General features: G+C 35.2%; 1 protein-coding gene across 9 annotated transcripts in view; it reads right to left on the reverse strand.

The window, feature by feature from the left end:
* The window catches only part of axo (axotactin), a 396,767-nt gene that overhangs the window by 110,858 nt on the left and 263,609 nt on the right, over positions 1-22,300 (reverse strand). For all 9 annotated transcript variants that reach the window (XM_075304128.1, XM_075304125.1, XM_075304124.1 and 6 more), the window contains one exon: positions 9,861-10,472. In XM_075304128.1, the coding sequence (XP_075160243.1) occupies positions 9,861-10,472 (612 nt within the window). The remainder of the gene's footprint in view (positions 1-9,860; positions 10,473-22,300) is intronic.

Below are 22,300 nucleotides of genomic sequence, written 5' to 3' on the forward strand. Positions count from 1 at the left end.
GCGTCCAACAGCATCTTTGAAAAAATACGGTCCAATGATTCCACCAGCGTACAAACCACACCAAACAGTGCATTTTTCGGGATGCATGGGCAGTTCTTGAACGGCTTCTGGTTGCTCTTCACTCCAAATGCGGCAATTTTGCTTATTTACGTAGCCATTCAACCAGAAATGAGCCTCATCGCTGAACAAAATTTGTCGATAAAAAAGCGGATTTTCTGCCACTGATTTTGGTAATAAAATTCAATGATTTGCAAGCGTTGCTCGTTAGTAAGTCTATTCATGATGAAATGTCAAAGCATACTGAGCATCTTTCTCTTTGACATCATGTCTGAAATCCCACGTGATCTGTCAAATACTAATGCATGAAAATCCTAACCTCAAAAGAATCACCCTTTATATACTTTATATAGTCGGAAATCGATATTTCGATGTGTTACAAACGGAATGACAAACTTATTATACCCCCGTCACCATTTTATGGTGGTGGGTATAAAAATATATAGAAAATTTTTTAAAAATTTTATTTCTATAAAAAATTTTGTCAAAATTTTATTTCCATAGAAAGTTTTGTCAAAATTTAATTTCTATAGAAAATTTTGTAAAAAATTTATAACTAAAAAAAATATATATAAAATTTTGTAAAAATTTTATTTCTATAGAAAATTTTGTCAACATTCAATAGAAAATTTTGTAAAAAAATAATAAATAAAAAAATATATAGAAAATTTTTCAAAAATTTTATTTCTATAGAAAATTTTGTAAAAATTTTATTTCTATAGAAAATTTTGTAAAAATTTTATTTCTATAGAAAATTTTGTAAAAATTTTGTTTCTATAGATTTTGTTTTTTTTTTTTTAATTTTATTTCCACACAAAATTTTGTAAAAATTTTATATATAAAAAATATATAGAAAACATTGCCAAAATTTAATTTCTATAGAAAATTTTGTCAAAATTTGAAATTTTATTTCTATAGAAAATTTTGTAAAAATGTTATAAAATGTTGTCAAAATTTTATATCTATAGAAATTTTTTTTTTGATATTTTATTTCTATAGAAAATTTTGTATAAATTTTGGACTTTTGATATGACATAGTTAATATACCTCCATACTATTCTTTATTTTAATTGTGGTTAATTTTGTGTATCCTAAAATTTAGGTTGCATAGTCTTTAAGCCAATATATTTTTTCAGTGTATAGTGAACATTTTCTTAGGTCAGGTTAGTTTGCAATCTCGTTGGTTATTTTCTAATTTGTGCATTTCCTTATGTGTATCCAAGGGGAGAAGAGGAGATTTGGCCACATGCCAAATCTCCTCTTCTACGAAATTTCTTAAATTTTATATATATAAAGCTTTTTACTGAAAGCTGAATGTTCCATAAGATTCAAGACATCTGAAATGCTGTGGTGTCAGAAATATATCTGACTAAAAGGGTAACCCCAAGTCGTCATTTGAACTCTTTTCCATATATCCTTGTTGCATTGTTGTTCGTTTAAAATTTATGACAGCAAAACAAAAACAAAAAAGGATAATGCAATAAAGTCCACTAAAAATTGTTATGGCCGTTGAAACAAAAAAGATGAAGGAGTCACCAACATCAAAACTCTTAATATTCACATGCTCATGAACTACGCATTTGTGGCAATAGTCCTCCTGAAGGCACATTTTTCATGTTGTTCATACACAGATTACGGATGACCATCAGCGGCCATTCACTGCGGGGGCAAAAACAAACATGAAATGCTTCCAACATGAAGTGAAACTTTAATGGAAAATGACCGAAAATCCTTTAAGCGCAAATTATTTGACTATTATGGAGCACTTTGTCCATTTTCATTGACGGAAACCCAATTTTTGCGTGTGTCCCTACCACTGTTATTTTGTTGCTTTAACTATGGAATGGAGATAAAGTTGAAGCTTTTCATGTGCAATTTTTTGTTGAAAAGGCCATCCATGGTGTAGACCATGTTTTGTCTGGTCAATAAAAAATGATTTTTTTTATTTTGGTTTTTGGTAAATAGGAAACCTATAACTTCTACACTCTGACTACATAAACGAAACTTATCGAAGCTTTAAGAATAAATTGGTAATTCATGAGTATTTATGGCATTCCAGAGTTGACTAACTAGTGGAACCTACCACACGCGGAGAAAAATTATCTTTCGAAATGATCATATGAAAGTTTAACGTCGCAAAAAAACCATCAATTTAATATTCGTACACTGAACAAAATATTGATCTAAAATAAATAAATATCTTTACATATACGGGGTGGCTGATACAGACAAAGAAACAAATACTTTCCTCCGTCACGAAATTTTAGACATACGAAGTTCCCGTTTATTATAAAGTATTTTCCTCAAGAGGCAATAAGCCCGATTTAAGATAAGCGATGCGATACATTTTGTTTCAAATCACAGTCCATTTCGTTTATATCAAGCACTTTAATAAGACACATTTTGAAGTTTCATGCACTCAAAACAAACAATGTGAACCCAATAGGAAGGAAAATTTTTGGTTATTTTAGAAAACTTTAATTAAAGTGTATTACAGATGTCACCCCGATTTCATAAAAATAAGTAATTTTTTTTTCGACCAATTTAAGAAAATTTATAATTAGTTTTTTGTCTTGTTAAAAAGCAGTTCATATTTAGAAGAAAAAATTGGATTTTAAAATTGCTAAAATGTATTTAGCGCCATACGATGTTCATGATGGACGTATTATTGGTAACATTTACAAGTTTTAAGAAATTCTGCACTATTTTTGGGGAGACAGGCATTTAGTAAATCTTTATGCTTCATTTGTATATATTTTATTCCTTTTTGTAGTTTATTTAACTAACTTACGCAAAAACTAAAACTTTTTCAAAACGTAATAATTGCATGAACTAAAATAGAATTGAATTGACTTAATGGGTTCATTTTTTTTGAGTGTAGTAAAAATTTAATACAGGAGATTGTAATGCCGAATATCGAAATCTCGCGAACGTTTTTGGAATAAATGTAGGTTATGTATAGTGGCAGCCCAATATTTTAGGCTTAAGGTGAGTACTATGTTCGGTTTTTTCACCAAAACACTAAATTAAAAGTACAAATATAATTATGAAGACGATTATATTTTGATCGAGTCTTGCAAATAATTTTATATTTCTAAATTAGTTAATTAAAAAAAAGTAACCGTGAAAACAAGCTGGGTTTCAGCTTGAAAACTGAACATAATACTCAGCTTTACTTAGAATATTCAGTCCATTGTGCTATCACAGTGGTGAAATTTCTCTTATCTCCCTTGTCACTGAGTGCTGAAAAGCTGTGAAACACTTAGAAATGTCACCAGCATTAATGAGGTGGGACATTCCTCTGCTGAAAAACTTTTTAGTGTTTGGTTGAAACTGGATTTTAATCCACGACCCAATGTATGCAAGGCGGGCATGCACTACGGTGGCTCCTCTGGTGCAATGCACGGTGGTATATTTGTAAAACTACATTATTTCCGTTTCAAAGAGTTATAGTTTTAAGAATGGTAAATTGTAAAGATATGTTTCTGTTAAATAAAGTTTCTTTACATAAGCTCGTGGGCGCCCAAAACCATGCTCTTTAAATATAACTGTTTGACTATATGGGTTGCTTGTGTGCAGACGATTATAGCGATAATTTTCTGTTGATGAAAATAACAGCTACGTAGCCCAATGGATAATGTGTTGGCTTACAAACTGTATGGTCCCCGATTCGATTCTCCGTCTAGGCGAAAGGTAAAATTAAAGAAAAAACATATAGAATTGAATAATTTCTTTTTCATTGTTTGTATTACAGAAGAAAGAGCTAAGAACTATATAAACTTCATGGAAGTGAAAAAGATGTAAGGGAAGATGGAATAAGCAAGAAAAACAATTTTGTTTGAGTTCGTCTCTATGAAAGTGGCTCTGCGGTATTTTGATGCATTCACGGCGAAGCGCCGTCTTGAAATGATCGCCACTATGTTATGGTATTTTTTAGTGCAAGTCCAATGGAATGAGATCGGGGATTTTGATGGCTATTGTGCGTTAGAAATGAAGTGAGCAATCTCTTTTTTTATACCATTCCACGCTGGCACGTGCAGAGTGTGCCCAGGGATTCATTACTGCCTAAAAGACTTCTCTAGATCAAAAATCCTATACTATATTTTTCGTTATTTGGTCAGGAAAAAGGACCTCTCCTCTGCCCTATTTTGTTAAGAATAGTGAAAAATCCAAACTTCTCGGATTCACTTGAAATTCACTGGGAACGTGTGTGAAATTATGAAATTAATTCAAGGTACTTGATTTTTCGATATCTGGTTGGTTAAGATAGCTCCTTTTATTTATTACAAATTTAAAAACTATAACACACATTAAAGCACTAGCTACCAAGGCTAACGGCTTAAAAATACCCTTATTTTACAAGCAAAGTGAAAAACTAAATTGATTAGATTGTTAAATCAATAGAGGGTACATGATTGTCCGATATAGGGCTAGATTTGAAAATTCAAAGTTGAAACGAATTTAACCCTCTAATGCCCAATCCCGCCTTTAGGCGGGCTACGTAAAATCAGGAAGCTTTTAGTAAAACACGCGTTAAGACAACAAAAATGGGCAATATAAAAAGAAAACTTAGTAAAATCTGTTCAAGAGGCTTTGCAGCATATACTGAATTTTACCGCATAAATTTTTCTTGTTTCATTTTCTTGCTTTTGTGTCGTTAACATTAAATATTTAATCAGCTGGCAAAAAAATTGGGGCATTAGAGGGTTAATACAATTTCAGTAAAATTGTTGGTAGAATGCTAGACCTGATTAAGAAATTTGGTATTTGATTTTTCGATGTCAGAAAGGGAAAGGTTATCTTCCCTTGAACGGCACCTTTAAAGCTTCACTAATTGCTAGGAATCCTAATCGGACTCTAACAGTAGACTTTTCGAATTTTTGACTTTACCAAAATTTATAAAAGTCAACTTTGCAGACAGAAATTTCTATAGAAATAGCATTTTGACAAAATTTTCTAAAGAAACAGAGTTTTGACAAAATTTTCTAAAGAAACAGAATTTTGACAAAATTTTCTAAAGAAATAATATTTTGACAAAATTTTCTAAAGAAATAAAATTTTTGATAACATTTTCTAAAGAAATAAAATTTTGAAAAAATTTTCTAAAGAAATAATATTTTGACAAAATTTTCTAAAGAAATAAAATTTTGACAAAATTTTCTAAAGAAATAATATTTTGATAAAATTTTCTAAAGAAATGAAATTTAGACAAAATTTTCTAAAGACATAAAATTTTGACAAAATTTTCTAAAGAAATAATATTTTGACAAGGGAGCCACCGTGGTGCAATGGTTAGCATGCCCGCCTTGCATACACAAGGTCGTGGGTTCGATTCCTGCTACGACCGAACACCAAAAAGTTTTTCAGCGGTGGATTATCCCACCTCAGTAATGCTGGTGACATTTCTGAGGGTTACAAAGCTTCTCTAAGTGGTTTCACTGCAATGTGGAACGCCGTTCGGACTCGGCTATAAAAAGGAGGTCCCTTGTCATTGAGCTTAACATGGAATCGGGCAGCACTCAGTGATAAGAGAGAAGTTCACCACTGTGGTATCACAATGGCTGAATAGTCTAAGTGAGCCTGATACATCGGGCGGCCACATAACCTAACCTAACCTAACCTAATATTTTGTCAAAATTTTGTAAAGAAATGAAATTTAGACAAAATTTTCTAAAGACATAAAATTTTGACAAAATTTTCTAAAGAAATAAAATTTTGACAAAATTTTCTAAAGAAATAAAATTTTGACAAAATTTTCTAAAGAAATAAAATGTTAACAAAATGTTCTATAGAAATAAAATTGTAACAACATTTTCTATAGAAATAAAATTTTGCAAAATTTTCTAAAGAAATAAAACTTTTACAAAATTTTGTAAAGAAATAAAATTTTGACAACACTTTCTAAAGAAATAAAATTTTTACAAAATTTTCAAAACAAATAAAATTTTATTTAAAAAAAAAAAAATATTCAAAAGAAAGAAATAATATTTTGACAAAATTTTCTGAAGAAATAAAATTTTGACAAAATTTTCTATAGAAATAAAAATTTGAAAAAATTTTCTAAAGAAATAATATTTTAAGAACATTTTCTAAAGAAATAAAACTTTGACAAAATTTTCTAAAGAAATAAAATTTTTACAAAATTTTCTAAAGAACTAAAATTTTGACAACATGTTCCAAAGAACTAAAATTTTCAAAAGAAATAAAATTTTGACAAAATAATAATTTTCTTTGGTAGTTTTTTTTAGTAAAATTTTCTCCAAATTTTGTTATGTTATTTTCGGCTCAAGTGGTAACAGTGGTTAATAACCATTAGCGTACCGAAATATCTTTAAGTCATGTCTCAGTGTATTGCATTCTGATCGAAATGCAGCGTAGCTTTACAATGTGGTTGTGCCACATTTTCTCGAGCATGTTGAACAGTCTACTATTGAAGCGTTTGCCTAATCCTTGTTAAATAGTCTATCACGGCCTTAGTTCAAAGGATACAAAGACAATTTGGTTAAATATGGTGGTCTGAAAATATTCTAGTTAGTTTAGACATCCAGTGAACAACTGAGAAGGCCTTGAGATAATTTTGCTAAGGAAAAGTTTGTACACGGGTCAGAATGAACGTATATTTTGTTTGCATCCCCTCTTACGTGTAGAAGGAAAATGATCAAGATCCATATTTGATAAAACACTCCGTATAAATCGATCCGGAAGACTTGAGTTTCTAGGTCCTCCTAGGAGGAGCAAATTTCATATGATCTGGTTCAAGGTTGGTATGTTCTGTCAGTATATGCTTCCCAACGCTGATGCAAATAAGTCCATAATTACATATAGAACCCGTATCACCCGACTGTCATATTTGAATTTTGTAGCCACCTGGAGGTGCAAAGTTCATCCGACGTTGTTGAATTTTTGACATCGTATGTCAGTATATGTCCATGGAAACATCGGTTCATAATTGTTTATTGACTTCTCTATATAAACCGCTTTTTTATCTAACAGAGAAACTTTATTGTATTGTTGAATTCGATAATTCTTTAAAAACAAGTATATATGGCCGTAAGTTCGGCCAGGCCGAAGCTTATGTACCCTCCACTATGGATTGCGTAGAAACTTCTTCTAAACACTGCCATCCACAATCGAATTACTTGAGTTGCGGCAACGCTTGCCGATGGCAATGTACCTTAAACCCTTCTAACACCGTCTTCTAAATTGTAAGTAAGTCCATACGTGGTATATATTAAATCAAAAAAGACCGATTAAATACGTATATAATTCAGTTTGACAAAATTTTCTATAGAAACAAAATTTTCTATAGAAATAAAATTTTGACAAAATTTTCTATAGAAATATAGTTGTGACAAAATTTTCTATAGAAATGAAATTTTAACAAAATTTTCTATAGAAATAAAATTTTGACAAAATTTTCTATAGAAATAAAATTGTGGTAGATTATTTTTGGCTCGAGTGGCAACCATGATTATGAACCGATATGGACCAATTTTTGTGTGATTGGAGATCGGCTATATATAACTATAGACCGATGTCGACCAATTTTTGCATGGTTGTTAGAGACCATATACTAACACCATGTACCAAATTTCAGCCGGATCGGATGAAATTTGCTTCTCTTTGAGGCCCCGAAGCCAAATATGGGGATCGGTTTATATGGGGGCTATATATCATTATAGACCGATGTCGACCAATTTTTGCATGGTTGTTAGAGACCATATACTAACACCATGTACCAAATTTCAGCCGGATCGGATGAAATTTGCTTCTCTTTGAGGCCCCGAAGCCAAATATGGGGATCGGTTTATATTGGGGGCTATATATCATTATAGACCGATGTCGACCAATTTTTGCATGGTTGTTAGAGACCATATACTAACACCATGTACCAAATTTCAGCCGGATCGGATGGAATTTGCTTCTCTTATAGGCTCCGCAAGCCAAATCTGGGGATCGGTTTATATGGGGGCTATATATAATTATAGACCGATGTCGACCAATTTTTGCATGGTTGTTAGAGACCACATACCAACATCATGTACCAAATTTCAGCCGGATCCGATGAAATTTGTTTCTCTTTGAGGCTCCGCAAGCCAAATATGGGGATTGATTTATATGGGGGCTATATAAAGGGTGATTCTTTTGAGGTTAGGATTTTCATGCATTAGTATTTGACAGATCACGTGGGATTTCAGACATGGTGTCAAAGAGAAAGATGCTCAGTATGCTTTGACATTTCATCATGAATAGACTTACGATCTGCCACAACGTCGAATTTTCAGTGAATGGGCCCTAGAAAAGTTGGCAGAAAATCCGCTTTTTTATCGACAAATTTTGTTCAGCGATGAGGCTCATTTCTGGTTGAATGGCTACGTAAATAAGCAAAATTGCCGCATTTGGAGTGAAGAGCAACCAGAAGCCGTTCAAGAACTGCCCATGGATCCCGAAAAATGCACTGTTTGGTGTGGTTTGTATGCTGGTGGAATCATTGGACCGTATTTTTTCAAAGATGCTGTTGGACGCAACGTTACGGTGAATGGCGATCGCTATCGTTCGATGCTAACAAACTTTTTGTTGCCAAAAATGGAAGAACTGAACTTGGTTGACATGTGGTTTCAACAAGATGGCGCTACATGCCACACAGCTCGCGATTCTATGGCCATTTTGAGGGAAAACTTCGGAAAACAATTCATCTCAAGAAATGGACCGGTAAGTTGGCCACCAAGATCATGCGATTTGACGCCTTTAGACTATTTTTTGTGGGGCTACGTCAAGTCTAAAGTCTACAGAAATAAACCGGCAACTATTCCAGCTTTGGAAGACAACATTTCCGAAGAAATTCGGGCTATTCCGGCCGAAATGCTCGAAAAAGTTGCCCAAAATTGGACTTTCCGAATGGACCACCTAAGACGCAGCCGCGGTCAACATTTAAATGAAATTATCTTCAAAAAGTAAATGTCATGGACCAATCTAACGTTTCAAATAAAGAACCGATGAGATTTTGCAAATTTTATGCGTTTTTTTTTTTTTTAAAGTTATCAAGCTCTTAACAAATCACCCTTTATAATTATGGACCGATGTGGACCAATTTTTGCATGGTTGTTAGATACCATATACCAACTCCATCTACCAAATTTCAGCCAGCTCGGATGAAATATGCTTCTCTTAGAGGCTCCGCAAGCCAAATCTGAGGGTCCGTTTATATGGGGTCTATACGTAAAAGTGGACCGATGTGGACCAATTTTGCATGTTTGTTAGATACCATATACCAACTCCATGTACCAAATTTCAGCCGGATCGGATGAAATATGATTCTCTTGGAGGCTCAGCAAGCCAAATCTGAGGGTCCGTTTATATGGGGGCTATACGTAAAAGTGGAACGATATGGTCCATTTTCAATACCGTCCGACCTACACCAATAACAACTACTTGTGCCAAGTTTCAAGTCGATAGATTGTTTCGTTCGGAAGTTAGCGTGATTTCAACAGACGGACGGACGGACATGCTTAGATCGACTCAGAATTTCACCACGACCCAGAATATGTATATTTTATGGGGTGACATAGTTAATATACCCCCCATCCTATGGTGGAGGGTATAAAAAATATTTTCCAATAAATGCCGGTTTACTCCAATGCAAATGACATTTACATTTTTTTTCAACTACGGGCAGTTTTTGCATTTCAGAAAATAAGGCCTCTCCTAGGGGTCTTTGTCCCCCTCTTTGATAGCTATGGATTTTCTATTATTGCTGGGCAAATCTGTTATGGTGGTAGTTGTCTAAAGGATTTAATACTCACTTGACAAACATCCGCTGTAACTCTTGAACACAGCAAATCTTGTGTCCGTAGTGTTAATTCCACCGATTTGCACACGATTAGCACCCATATCGGCTGATGGTGTTAATGCTCGCGCACTTATGGGAGCCAATGGTATGGGTTCGCGGTCAATGTGGAGTGTTGCTTCGGTATGATTGCGTTGATAGTAAATAGAGTGACGGGCATTGTTAAGGAAATTACGTACAATGCGTGCCCCCACCGCGGGCCCCTCGCGGTCTTCCTCGAATAGTAAATAGCCATCAGCTGTAATGGCCACCATGAGATAATAGCTACGGTCGGCTGCTGTTTGTAGCAATAGCATTACACGATTCGCTCTCCTCAAATCGGACGAAGAAAATGCTAACTGCAGACGGACATAGTCGACTTTACCTATTAATTCGAATTTACGTTGTAACGTTGATTCACCACTAAAATCGGCACCCTTCTCTTCCATACAGAATTCACCCAAAAAGCTGGTGTGTTCACAATCACATTTCGATTCTTGTTTGGCAAAGTTCTCTTGGCATATGCCACCATTTTTGCAGGGTTCAGCATCACATTTGATTTGGCAACTAGGCAGGACACCATCTGTAACTGCAATGATATAGAGGATTGAATTAAAGAATGAATAGAAGAAGAGAAGTCTTAGAAATTTATCAAAAATCGGTAATTATACACTCAAAAAAATCATATCGATTCCCAGCAAAAGAAGCGTCGCACAAAAAGTAGAGAAAATGTTTTTTTTTTCTATCCGGAAGTTGTGTAAAATTGACGCAGAAGCGATGAATTTAACATGGCCTTGTCATAGGACGGATGTCCACCATTTCAACAGCTGTTACTCTGTTACAGAATTTTGGACGTGAATTAAAATATGTTGTAATATTTTGCCAAATAAATAATTTAAAAAAAAATTAATGTAATGTATTCTAACGTTTGACTTAAAATATTTTCAAAAATTCGCAATTTTTCTAGAAAGGACTTAACATTTTATTCGCACACATACGACTAAAGTCGCACAAAAGGGAAGTGCGTATTTGAAGCAATTTTTAAAAATGGGAATTCATCGCCGTGAAAGCCACCGATGTGCTATGGCCCTCCATGGTCATGGATTCAACCGCAGTTTCGACCAACAAGCAAAATGTGTTTCAGCGGTGGATGGTGAGCTTTCTAAGAACTTCACCGCAATGTGAAACGCCGTTTGTTATAAAAATGAGTTCACTTGTCATTGAGCTACCCATAGAAGCACTCATTAATAATAGCTTTAAATAGGGTGATGGTAAATTGGTACTGGATGGCCTTCCGTAAATTTCTGCTAATTTTAGCAAAGAGAAAAAACATCTATTTTTACTCTTTTGTAAGTTTACGTTTTACTGGATTGTATGTTACAATAAGTTGGTAAAATATCTTTTTATGTAAAGGGGACTGTTCCTTTATAGTTTTTGTGTCGTTTTATAGAACATTTTTTGTAATAACAAGTATATACGGCCGTAAGTTCGGACAGGCCGAATCTTATGTATCCTCCACCATGGATTGCATAGAAACTTCTACTAAGTACTGTCATCCACAATCGAATTACTTGGGTTGCGATAACACTTGTCGATGGCAAGGTATCTTAAAACTTCTGAACACCGTCTTCTAAATTGTAAGTTAGCACATACGGGGTGTAAATTAAACAAAACAAGTACATACAGTAGTAAGTTCGGCCGGGCCGAATCTTAAATACCCACCACCATGACTCAAATCTAATAGTTTCCATTGAAAACTCTTCGCCGTAGCGGGTTACTTGATAAATTATAGAATTTCAGGGGATTTTATGACAGATATTTTCCCAAGCAAATCACTTCAACCAGTATGCTTCCCAAAGATAAATTTTAAGATTCTACCTATGAAGACTACATAAGATTCTAGATTTATAGGAACTTAATTCATCATTTACGCGATATGTTTATGATTTCTCTAAAACTCAAACAAAATGAGTTTTAGAGAAATCATAAACATATCGAGTAAATGAGGAATTAAAGCCATTATTTAAATGATTACGAGAAGTAAAATCTGGAAATTTTACTTTCCGTTTCAAGCAATTTTTATGATCAGTGCGCCTGCTATACCCTCAAGAAGAGAAATCGGTCTATATCGATGCCATACATAATGGACCGGTAAAAATAAATGCGATACAGATTTTTGAGGGTCTAAAATACCAGTAAATTTACATTTTCGGGCAAATCGAATAAAAACCACGGTTTCTAGAAGCCCAAGGAGTTAAATCGGAAGATCGGTCTATATGGGGGCTATACTAAAACGTGGCTCGGAACACACCATATTTGGCAGACATATTTGTGGTCCTAAAATACCTAGTTTTGCAATTTCAGGCTAAGTGGACAAAAACTACAGATTCTAGCAGCCCAAGAAATAAATTCGGGAGGTAGGTCTATATGGCGGCTATACCAAAACATGGACCGATATGGACCAGTTTCGAAACACCTCTTTATGGTCCCAAAATATCTATAGATTTTCAATTTCAGGCAAATCGGATAGCAAATACACTCTATAGACGCCCAAGAAGCAAAATCGGGAAATCGGTCCATATGGGGGCTATACCAAAGCATGGACCAATAGGCACCAATTTCGGTACACTTTTTGATGATCCTAAAATACTTCTAGATTTGCAATTTCAGGCAACTACGGGTTTTATAAGCCCAATACCTCAAATCGGGAGGTCGGTTTATATGGGGACTATATCAAAACTTGGACCTAACAGGTAGTCTGATAAGTCCCCGGTCTGACACATAGATGGCGTCGCTAGTATTAAATGCATATTATTTTTATATAGTACCAACCTTCAAATGATTCGTGTCAAAATTTGACGTCTGTAAGTCAATTAGTTTGTGAGATAGGGCGTCTTTTGTGAAGCAACTTTTGGTATTGTGAAAAAATGGAAAAAAAAGGAATTTCGTGTTTTGATAAAATACTGTTTTCTGAAGGGAAAAAATACGGTGGAAGCAAAAACTTGGCTTGATAATGAGTTTCCGGACTCTGCCCCAGGGAAATCAACAATAATTGATTGGTATGCCAAATTCAAGCGTGGTGAAATGAGCACGGAGGACGGTGAACGCAGTGGACGCCCGAAAGAGGTGGTTACCGACGAAAACAAATCCACAAAATGATTTTGAATGACCTAAAATGAAGTTGATCGAGATAGCAGACGCCTTAAAGATATCAAAGGAACATGTTGGTCATATCATTCATTAATATTTGGATATGCGGAAGTTCTGTGCAAAATGGGTGCCGCGTGAGCTCACATTTGACCAAAAACAACAACGTGTTGATGATTCTAAGCGGTGTTTGAAGCTGTTAACTCGTAATATGTTACACCCGAGTTTTTCCGTCGATATGTGACAATGGATGAAAGATGGCTCCATCACTACACTCCTGAGTCCAATCGACAGTCGGCTGAGTGGACAGCGACCGGTGAACCGTCTCCGAAGCGTGGAAAGATTCAAAAGTCCGCTGGCAAAGTAACGGCCTCTGTTTTTTGGGATGCGCATGGAATAATTTTTATCGATTATCTTGAGAAGGGAAAAACCATCAACAGTGACTATTATATGGCGTTATTGGAGCATTTGAAGGTCGAAATCGCGGCAAAACGGCCCCATATGAAGAAGAAAAAACTGTTGTACCACCAAGACAACGCACCGTGCCACAAGTCATTGAGAACGATGGCAAAAATTCATGAATTGGACTTCGAATTGCTTCCCCACCCACCGTATTCTCCAGATCTGGCCCCCAGCGACTTTTTCTTGTTCTAAGACCTCAAAAGGATGCTCGCAGGGGAAAAAATTGGCTGCAATGAAGAGGTGATCGCCGAAACTGAGGCCTATTTTGAGGCAAAACCGAAGGAGTACTACCAAAATGTTATCAAAAAATTGGAAGGTCGTTATAATCGTTGTATCGCTCTTGAAGGGAACTATGTTGAATAATAAAAACGAATTTTGACAAAAAAAATGTGTTTTTCTTTGTTAGACCGGGGACTTATCAGCCAACCTGTTATATAGCCCATCTTCGAACTTGACCTGCCGGCAAACAAAAAACGAATCTGTGCCACATTGCAGAACGATAGCGTCAATATTGAAGGTTAGGTTAGATGGCAGCCCGATGTATCAAGCTCACTTAGACTATTCAGTCCATTGTGATACCAAATTGGTGAACTTCTCTCTTATCACTGAGTGCTGCCCGATTCTATGTTAGGGCGTTTTCGATTCGCAAAAAATATGTTACCTTGGTGTTACACTACTTTTTCCCTAATTGACATTTCGCCCAAATGATAGTGTAATTCTAAAGTTATTGTTAATTTATAATATTGTGAGGTATAAAGGATAAAAAATCTATGACAGTGTCCTTGATATGTTGCAATCAATTTCGAGAATGTTGCACCTTTTTTTCCAATCGAAATCGCCATTAAGCTCAATGACAAGGGACCTCCTTTTTATAGCCGAGTCCGAACGGCGTTTCACATTGCAGTGAAACCACTTAGAGAAGCTTTGAAACCCTCAGAAATGTCACCAGCATTACTGAGGTGGGATAATCCACCGCTGAAAAACTTTTTGGTGTTTGGTCGAAGCAGGAATTGAACCCACGACCTTGTGTATGCAAGGCGGGCATGCTAACCATTGCACCACGGTGGGTCCCAATATTGAAGGCTGTAGCGTGATTACAACAGACAGACAGACAGACAGACAGCCAGACAGACAGACGGACATGGTTATATCGTCTTAGAATTTCGCCCTGATCAAGAATATATATACTTTATAAAGTCGGAAATCGATATTTCGATGTGTTACAAACGGAGCGACATACTTATTATACCCCCGTCACCATTCTATGGTGGTGGGTATAAAAAGGCAGATTAAATAGTTATATAATTCAGTTTGAGAAAATTTTCTATAGAAATAAAATTTTGACAAAATTTTCTATAGAAATAAAATTTTGACAAAATTTTCTATAGAAATAAAATTTTCTATAGAAATAAAATTTTGGGAGATTATTTTTGGTTCGAGTGGCAAGCATGATTATGAACCGATATGGACCAATTTTTGTGTGGTTGGGGATCGGCTATATATAACTATGGACCGATATGGATGTATGATTGTTTATATGGGGGCTATATATAACTATCGACCGATATGGACCAATTTTTGCATGGTTCTCAGAGACCATATACTAACACCATGTACCAAATTTCAATCGGTTTGGGTGAATTTTGCTCCTCCAAGACGCTCCGGAGATCAAATCTGGGGATCGGTTTATATGGGGGCTACATATAATTATAGACCTATATGGACCAATTTTTGCATGGTTGTCAGAGACCATATACTAAAACCACCTACACAAATTTCAACCGGATCGGATGAAATTTGCTTCTCTAAGAGGCTCCAGAACCCAAATCTGGGGGGTCGGTTTATATGGAGCTATACGTAAAAGTGGTCTAAAATGGCCCATTTGCAATACCGTTCGACCTACATCAATAACAACTGCTTGTGCCAAGTTTCAAGTCGATAGCTTGTTTCGGTCGGAAGTTAGCGTTATTTCAACAGACGGACGGACGGACATGCTTAGATCGACTCAGAATTTCGCTACGACCCAGAATATATACACTTTATGGGGTGTTAGAACAATATTTCGACGTGTTACAAACGGAATGGCAAAGCTAATATACCCCCATTATTGAAAGCTGTAGCGTGATTACAACATACAGACAGACGGACATGGTTATATTGTCTTAGAATTTCTCCCTGATCAAGAATATATATACTTTATATTGTCGGAAATCGATATTTCGATGTTTTACAAACGGAATGGCAAACTTATGAAACCCCCATCACCAATCTAGTTATGGGTATAAAAACTTCCTGCGTAGTTACAATAAAGAACATCTTTGGGAGATCATTTATGGAAGTTGTGCCTTTAGAATAACTTAAAAATTGTTTGGTCGGTTAATTTCTTATATACTATATCACTGCACGAAAAAAAGTTTATTTCCTTTGAAACAAAATTTCAAGACCAACGAACGAATTGTTAGGAATTTTTTTATGCTTCAAGTGCATAATGTTATTTTTTGATAGGAAACATATTTCGTTTCTGCCAAATGAAACAAACGAAGTTTTATTTTTACGCCAAATGTTTACAAATAAAATGGACTGTACTCAAAAAAAAAAAAGTGAACTCTCTATTTCACTAAAGCCAATTTAACTTTATTTTAGTTCATGTAATTATTATGTTTGGAGAAAGTTTCATTTACTCTAATAATTTTTTGCGTACTATGGTTAAATGAACTAAAAACCGGGCAAAATTATACACAAATTAAGCATAAAGATTTACTAAATTCGTATTTCTAATAAAATAGTTCATTATTTCTTTAAATTTGTAAATTTTACAACAAATGCATCCATCATGAACTTCCTATGTCACTAAAGACAATCTTGCAATTTTGAACTGCAGTTTTTTCCTTCAAATTACAAAATTTTCTTTAACAAATGAAAACAAGTAAGGAAAGTCTAAAGTCGGGCGGGACCGACTATATTATACCCTGCACCACTTTGTAGATCTAAATTTTCGATACCATATCACGTCCGTCAAATGTGTTGGGGGCTATACACTCAAAAAAAAAAGTGAACTCTCTATTTCACTAAAGCCATATTAACTTTATATTAGTTCATAGAATCATTATGTTTGGAAAAAGTTTATTTTAGTCAAATAATTTTTTGCGTATGTTAGTTAAATGAACTAAAAAACGGGAAAAAGTTATACACAAATAAAGCATAAAGATTTCCTAATTTCGTATTTCTTACAAAATAGTTCATTATTTCTTTAAATTTGTAAATTTTACCAAAAATGTGTCCATCGTGAACTTCGTATGTCACTAAAGACATTCTTGCAATTTTGAACTCCAAGATTTCTCTTAAAACTACAAAATTTTCTTTAACTACTGAAAAAATTTAGTTATGTCTAATAAATTTTCTTGAATTTGTCGAAAAATATTTACTTATTTTTGCCATATCGGAGTGATGCCAGCGCTTGTAATACCGTTTAGTTAAAATTTTCTAAAAAAGTTCAAAATTTTCTAAAATTAATCGAAAGTTATCTTTCCTGGTGGGTTCACTGTTTTTTCAGTGTATCTAAATCTGAACCGATTTCAACTAAGTTGGGCACGCATAGCTACAATGCTAATTCTACTCCCTGTGAAAAATTTCAACTAAATCGGATTAAAAAATTGGCCTCTGTGGTCATATGAGTGTAAATCGGGCGAAAGATATATATGGGAGCTATATCTAAATCTGAACCGATTTCAATCAAATTTTGCACACTTAACTGCACTACTAATTGTACTCCTAGTGCAAAATTTCAAACAAATTGGGTCAAAACTCTGGCTTCTAGGACCATATTAGTCCAAATCGGGCGAAAGCTATATATGGGAGCTATATATAAATCTGAACCGATTTCAATCAAATTTGGCATGCATAGCTACAATGCTAAATCTACTCCCTGTGCAAAATTTCAACCAAATTGGGCCAAAACTCTGGCTATTAGAACCATATTAGTCCACATCGGGCGAAAGATATATATGGGAGCTATATCTAAATCTGAACCGATTTCAATCAAATTTTGCACACTTAACTGCACTACTAATTGTACTCCTAGTGCAAAATTTCAAACAAATTGGGTCAAAACTCTGGCTTCTAGGACCGTATTAGTCCAAATCGGGCGAAAGATATATATGGGAGCTATATCTAAATCTGAATCGATTTCAAACAAATTTGGCACGCATAGCTACAATGCTAAATCTACTCCATGTGCAAAATTTCAGCCAAATTGGGCCAAAACTCTGGCTTTTAGGACCATATTAGTCCATATCGGGCGAAAGATATATATGGGAGCTATATTTAAATCTGAACCGATTTCAATCAAATTTTGCACACTTGACTATACTACTAATTGTACTCCTAGTGCAAAATTTCAACCAAATTCGGCCAAAAGTCTGGCTTCTGGGGCCATATAAGTGCATATAGGGCGAAAGATATATATGGGAGCTATATCTAAATCTGAACCGATTTCAATCAAATTTTGCACACTGACTATACGACTAAGTGTTATGTTTGTACAAGATTTCAAGCAAATCGGTATAAAACTCTGGCTGCTGGGTCCATATTAGTGCATATCGGGCGAAAGATATATATGGGAGCTATATCTAACTATATCTAAATCTGAACCGATTTCTTCCAAAATCAATAGGGTTCTATTCTGACCCAAATTAGGAATATGTGCCAAATTTGAAGGCGATTGGACTTAAATTGCGACCTAGACTTTGATCACAAAAATGTGTTCACAGACAGACGGACGGACGGACAGACGGATGGTTATATCGACTCAGGGACCCACCCTGAGCATTATTGCCAAAGACACCATGTGTCTATCTTGTTTCCTTCTGGGTGTTACAAACATATGCACTAACTTACAATACCCTGTTCCGCAGTGTGGCGCAGGGTGTACAAATTATGTAGGGCTAATAAATTTTCTTGAATTTGTCGAAAAATATTTACTTATTTTTGTGATATCGCCGGGATGCCAGCGTTTCTAATACTGTTTAGGTTACATTTTCTAAACATATTCTAAAATCAACCAAATGTTTTCTTCCTGGTGGGTTCACTGTTTTTTCAGTGCGGAAACAAACCTTGCAAGTTTCATAAATTCGGATTTATTTGCTCTTAAAGAAAATACTTTTTAAAAAAGCGAATTTTTGCGTGTCTAAGATTTCGTTCCGTTGGAATGTATTTTTTCGTTAGGTGTATGAGATTTAGGTTAATCTCTCAAACTTGTTTTAAAATTATACCCCCAATTCTTTGATTTACTAAAGGGTGATTCTTTTGAGGTTAGGATTTTCATGCATTAGTATTTGACAGATCACGTGGGATTTCAGACATGGTGTCAAAGAGAAAGATGCTCAGTATGCTTTGACATTTCATCATGAATAGACTTACGATCTGCCACAACGTCGAATTTTCAGTGAATGGGCCCTAGAAAAGTTGGCAGAAAATCCGCTTTTTTATCGACAAATTTTGTTCAGCGATGAGGCTCATTTCTGGTTGAATGGCTACGTTAATAAGCAAAATTGCCGCATTTGGAGTGAAGAGCAACCAGAAGCCGTTCAAGAACTGCCCATGCATCCCGAAAAATGCACTGTTTGGTGTGGTTTGTACGCTGGTGGAATCATTGGACCGTATTTTTTCAAAGATGCTGTTGGACGCAACGTTACGGTGAATGGCGATCGCTATCGTTCGATGCTAACAAACTTTTTGTTGCCAAAAATGGAAGAACTGAACTTGGTTGACATGTGGTTTCAACAAGATGGCGCTACATGCCACACAGCTCGCGATTCTATGGCCATTTTGAGGGAAAACTTCGGAGAACAATTCATCTCAAGAAATGGACCGATAAGTTGGCCACCAAGATCATGCGATTTGACGCCTTTAGACTATTTTTTGTGGGGCTACGTCAAGTCTAAAGTCTACAGAAATAAGCCAGCAACTATTCCAGCTTTGGAAGACAACATTTCCGAAGAAATTCGGGCTATTCCGGCCGAAATGCTCGAAAAAGTTGCCCAAAATTGGACTTTCCGAATGGACCACCTAAGACGCAGCCGCGGTCAACATTTAAATGAAATTATCTTCAAAAAGTAAATGTCATGGACCAATCTAACGTTTCAAATAAAGAACCGATGAGATTTTGCAAATTTTAGGCGTTTTTTTTTTTTTAAAAAAGTTATCAAGCTCTTAACAAATCACCCTTTAATTCAGTAGGGTCAATTAGGGTATGGGGATATTGTCGGTCCTATCCAACTTTCTACTTTACTCACTTGTTGGTTTTTTTTTTGTTTTTTTGAACAGTCAGCTTAATTCAAAAAAGATCATGATTAGGTTGGTCTAGTGGAAAAAAAAATTGCAGATACTCTCATCAAATGTTGTGTCACAGACTGGCAATCCTTTTCTAATATAGTTTGACAGATATCTCTTGGGCATATAAAAATATTCTAAGACCAATAAATATTCTCACAAATTCAATATTTAAACTCATCGTAGAATATCCTATGGCTTATATAAGCTCAATTTATTCAGTGCTAAGAAATGCCATTTTTGGAATATTTACCTCGCCTTGAAATTTCTTTCTATCCGTAAATGTACTTGAAATGCAAGTTCATCTTATGGACATATTTGGTTTTATGCATTTTAAGCTTTCCACACATCCACCGACCATAAACTCATTATCCGATTAACATTAGTTGTTGCTACTGGCTGCCATTATTCACTTTTGTAACCACAAACTGGACTCCACTTCGCCCAAAACTTTGATAAGGACGAACGCATGAACGGAATGCAAGCTAATTTTACCCACAAGACTTGGGTTGAGAGCAAGTCACCACAGGAACTCTGTTTGGCCCCACACAAACTGAACTTGTGCAAAACTGGAAGTAGACAGGACCCATAAAGGAAATTGCAAAGAAATATAATAAATTCATATGACAACATGGCTATGTGTGTACACCATGTAGACTTACTCGTATGTTAACCACAATGTATGAGTGAGTGGGCGAAAGGATACATCCTTTATAAGTTGTAAAGGATTCGTTGATGTTCATCTCATGAATTAAGAAATTAAATTAAGAAGAAATAATTTTCATTCATTCTATGTCCATATTAAAGGCAAGGAAACATATTCGCTTACATACACCCGTAGAAAAAATCATGAACGGCGTTGTCATTTCAAAACGTTTCGTTCATGAAAGTGAATCAACACACATGTGTTGTCAAACTGAGAACAGACGGGGTCAATCTGACAACGTTAAAATGACACCATCCGTTGTCAAAACAACAACGAGCGTTCATGATCTGAAAACGTAATGGTTACGAATTTATAAACAAAACTAAAAAAAAAGATTTCCGCTGCTGTGACTCGAACCTGTGTTGTGCGCACCATATGCGTTAACAGTCGCCTTAGCACATTGCACCACCGGTGGAGTTGCCATAACAACATCTAACGATTATTTTAAGAATTTTCATGGAAGAAGAAAAACGAATGCCGTTCATGAAATCGTGAACGCCCGTGGACAAAATCGTGAACATTCCGTTTCGATTTGTTGTGAACGTTTCCGTTTCATTTTGTCACCGTCCGTTCACGATTGTGGAACACAATTTTTTCTATTAGTGTACGAGTATAAGAATAATATAATTTTACAAAGGTTTCCAGTTACTGTTTCCAAGCTGGGCCAAGACCCGAATCACCTCTTCAATGAACTCTTTGCCTAGTAAATGCAGTTCAGTAAGATAGCTAATATTCCGAGGTCTCATCATCGTCAAAACACACCCTACATACACCATCCTATGCTTCTAATATTCGGCGCAGATGTGCTCTCAATTCCCGCAAAGCCCTCCTAACTGTCGACTGAGTAGTTCTCCTCACTGAAAAACATATTGTCGTGAGACCAAAGATTTCATGTTGTTAAAATAGAAGATGCATTTCTCTGATATAAAGTCTTAATCTTTTCAATGAAGAGAAGACGAATTTGAATTTGTCTTTAAAGTTAAGTGATTTGACTTAAAAATGGGTATCCCAACATGAAAGATAATTTTGTTAGACTAAGGACAACTAGACTTTAATAATTCAGAAGAACTTTTCAAAATTAATGAAATTGTAATTAAATTGAATGACTTTTTGCATCACTGAAAAAAATATTTAAGAATGTGCAATTTACAAAATATTAAGGACAAATTTCTTTAAAATAATGAAATTTTAATTAAAACAAAGTTTATAATCTTTGCTTTAAGTTTTTTTTAATTAAATTTAGGACTCAAATTTTGGATATTTGCATTCCATCGTGAAAGTCGTATGTCTTTGGACTAAGTCCAATTTTCTGTAAAGGGAAGAAACACATTTTTAATTTAAAGAAATCGTCCTTATATATAGGTTAGGTTAGGTTAGGTGGCAGCTCGATGTATCAGGCTCACATAGACTATTCAGTCCATTGTGATACCACATTGGTGAACTTCTCTCTTATCACTGAGTGCTGCCCGATTCCATGTTAAGCTCAATGACAAGGGACCTCATTTTTATAGCCGAGTCCGAACGGCGTTCCACATTGCAGTGAAACCACTTAGAGAAGCTTTGAAACCCTCAGAAATGTCACCAGCATTGCTGAGGTGGGATAATCCACCGCTGAAAAACTTTTTGGTGTTCGGCCGAAGCAGGAATCGAACCCACGACCTTGTGTATGCAAGGCGGGCATGCTAACCATTGCACCACGGTGGCTCCCTTATATTTAAAAACTCTTCAAATATAGACTAAGACCTATTTTGAGGATTTTGCATTTTTGTTTT

The sequence above is a fragment of the Haematobia irritans genome, chromosome 4 (assembly GCF_050003625.1).
Source record: "Haematobia irritans isolate KBUSLIRL chromosome 4, ASM5000362v1, whole genome shotgun sequence".
NCBI classification, from domain to species: Eukaryota; Metazoa; Arthropoda; class Insecta; order Diptera; family Muscidae; genus Haematobia; species Haematobia irritans.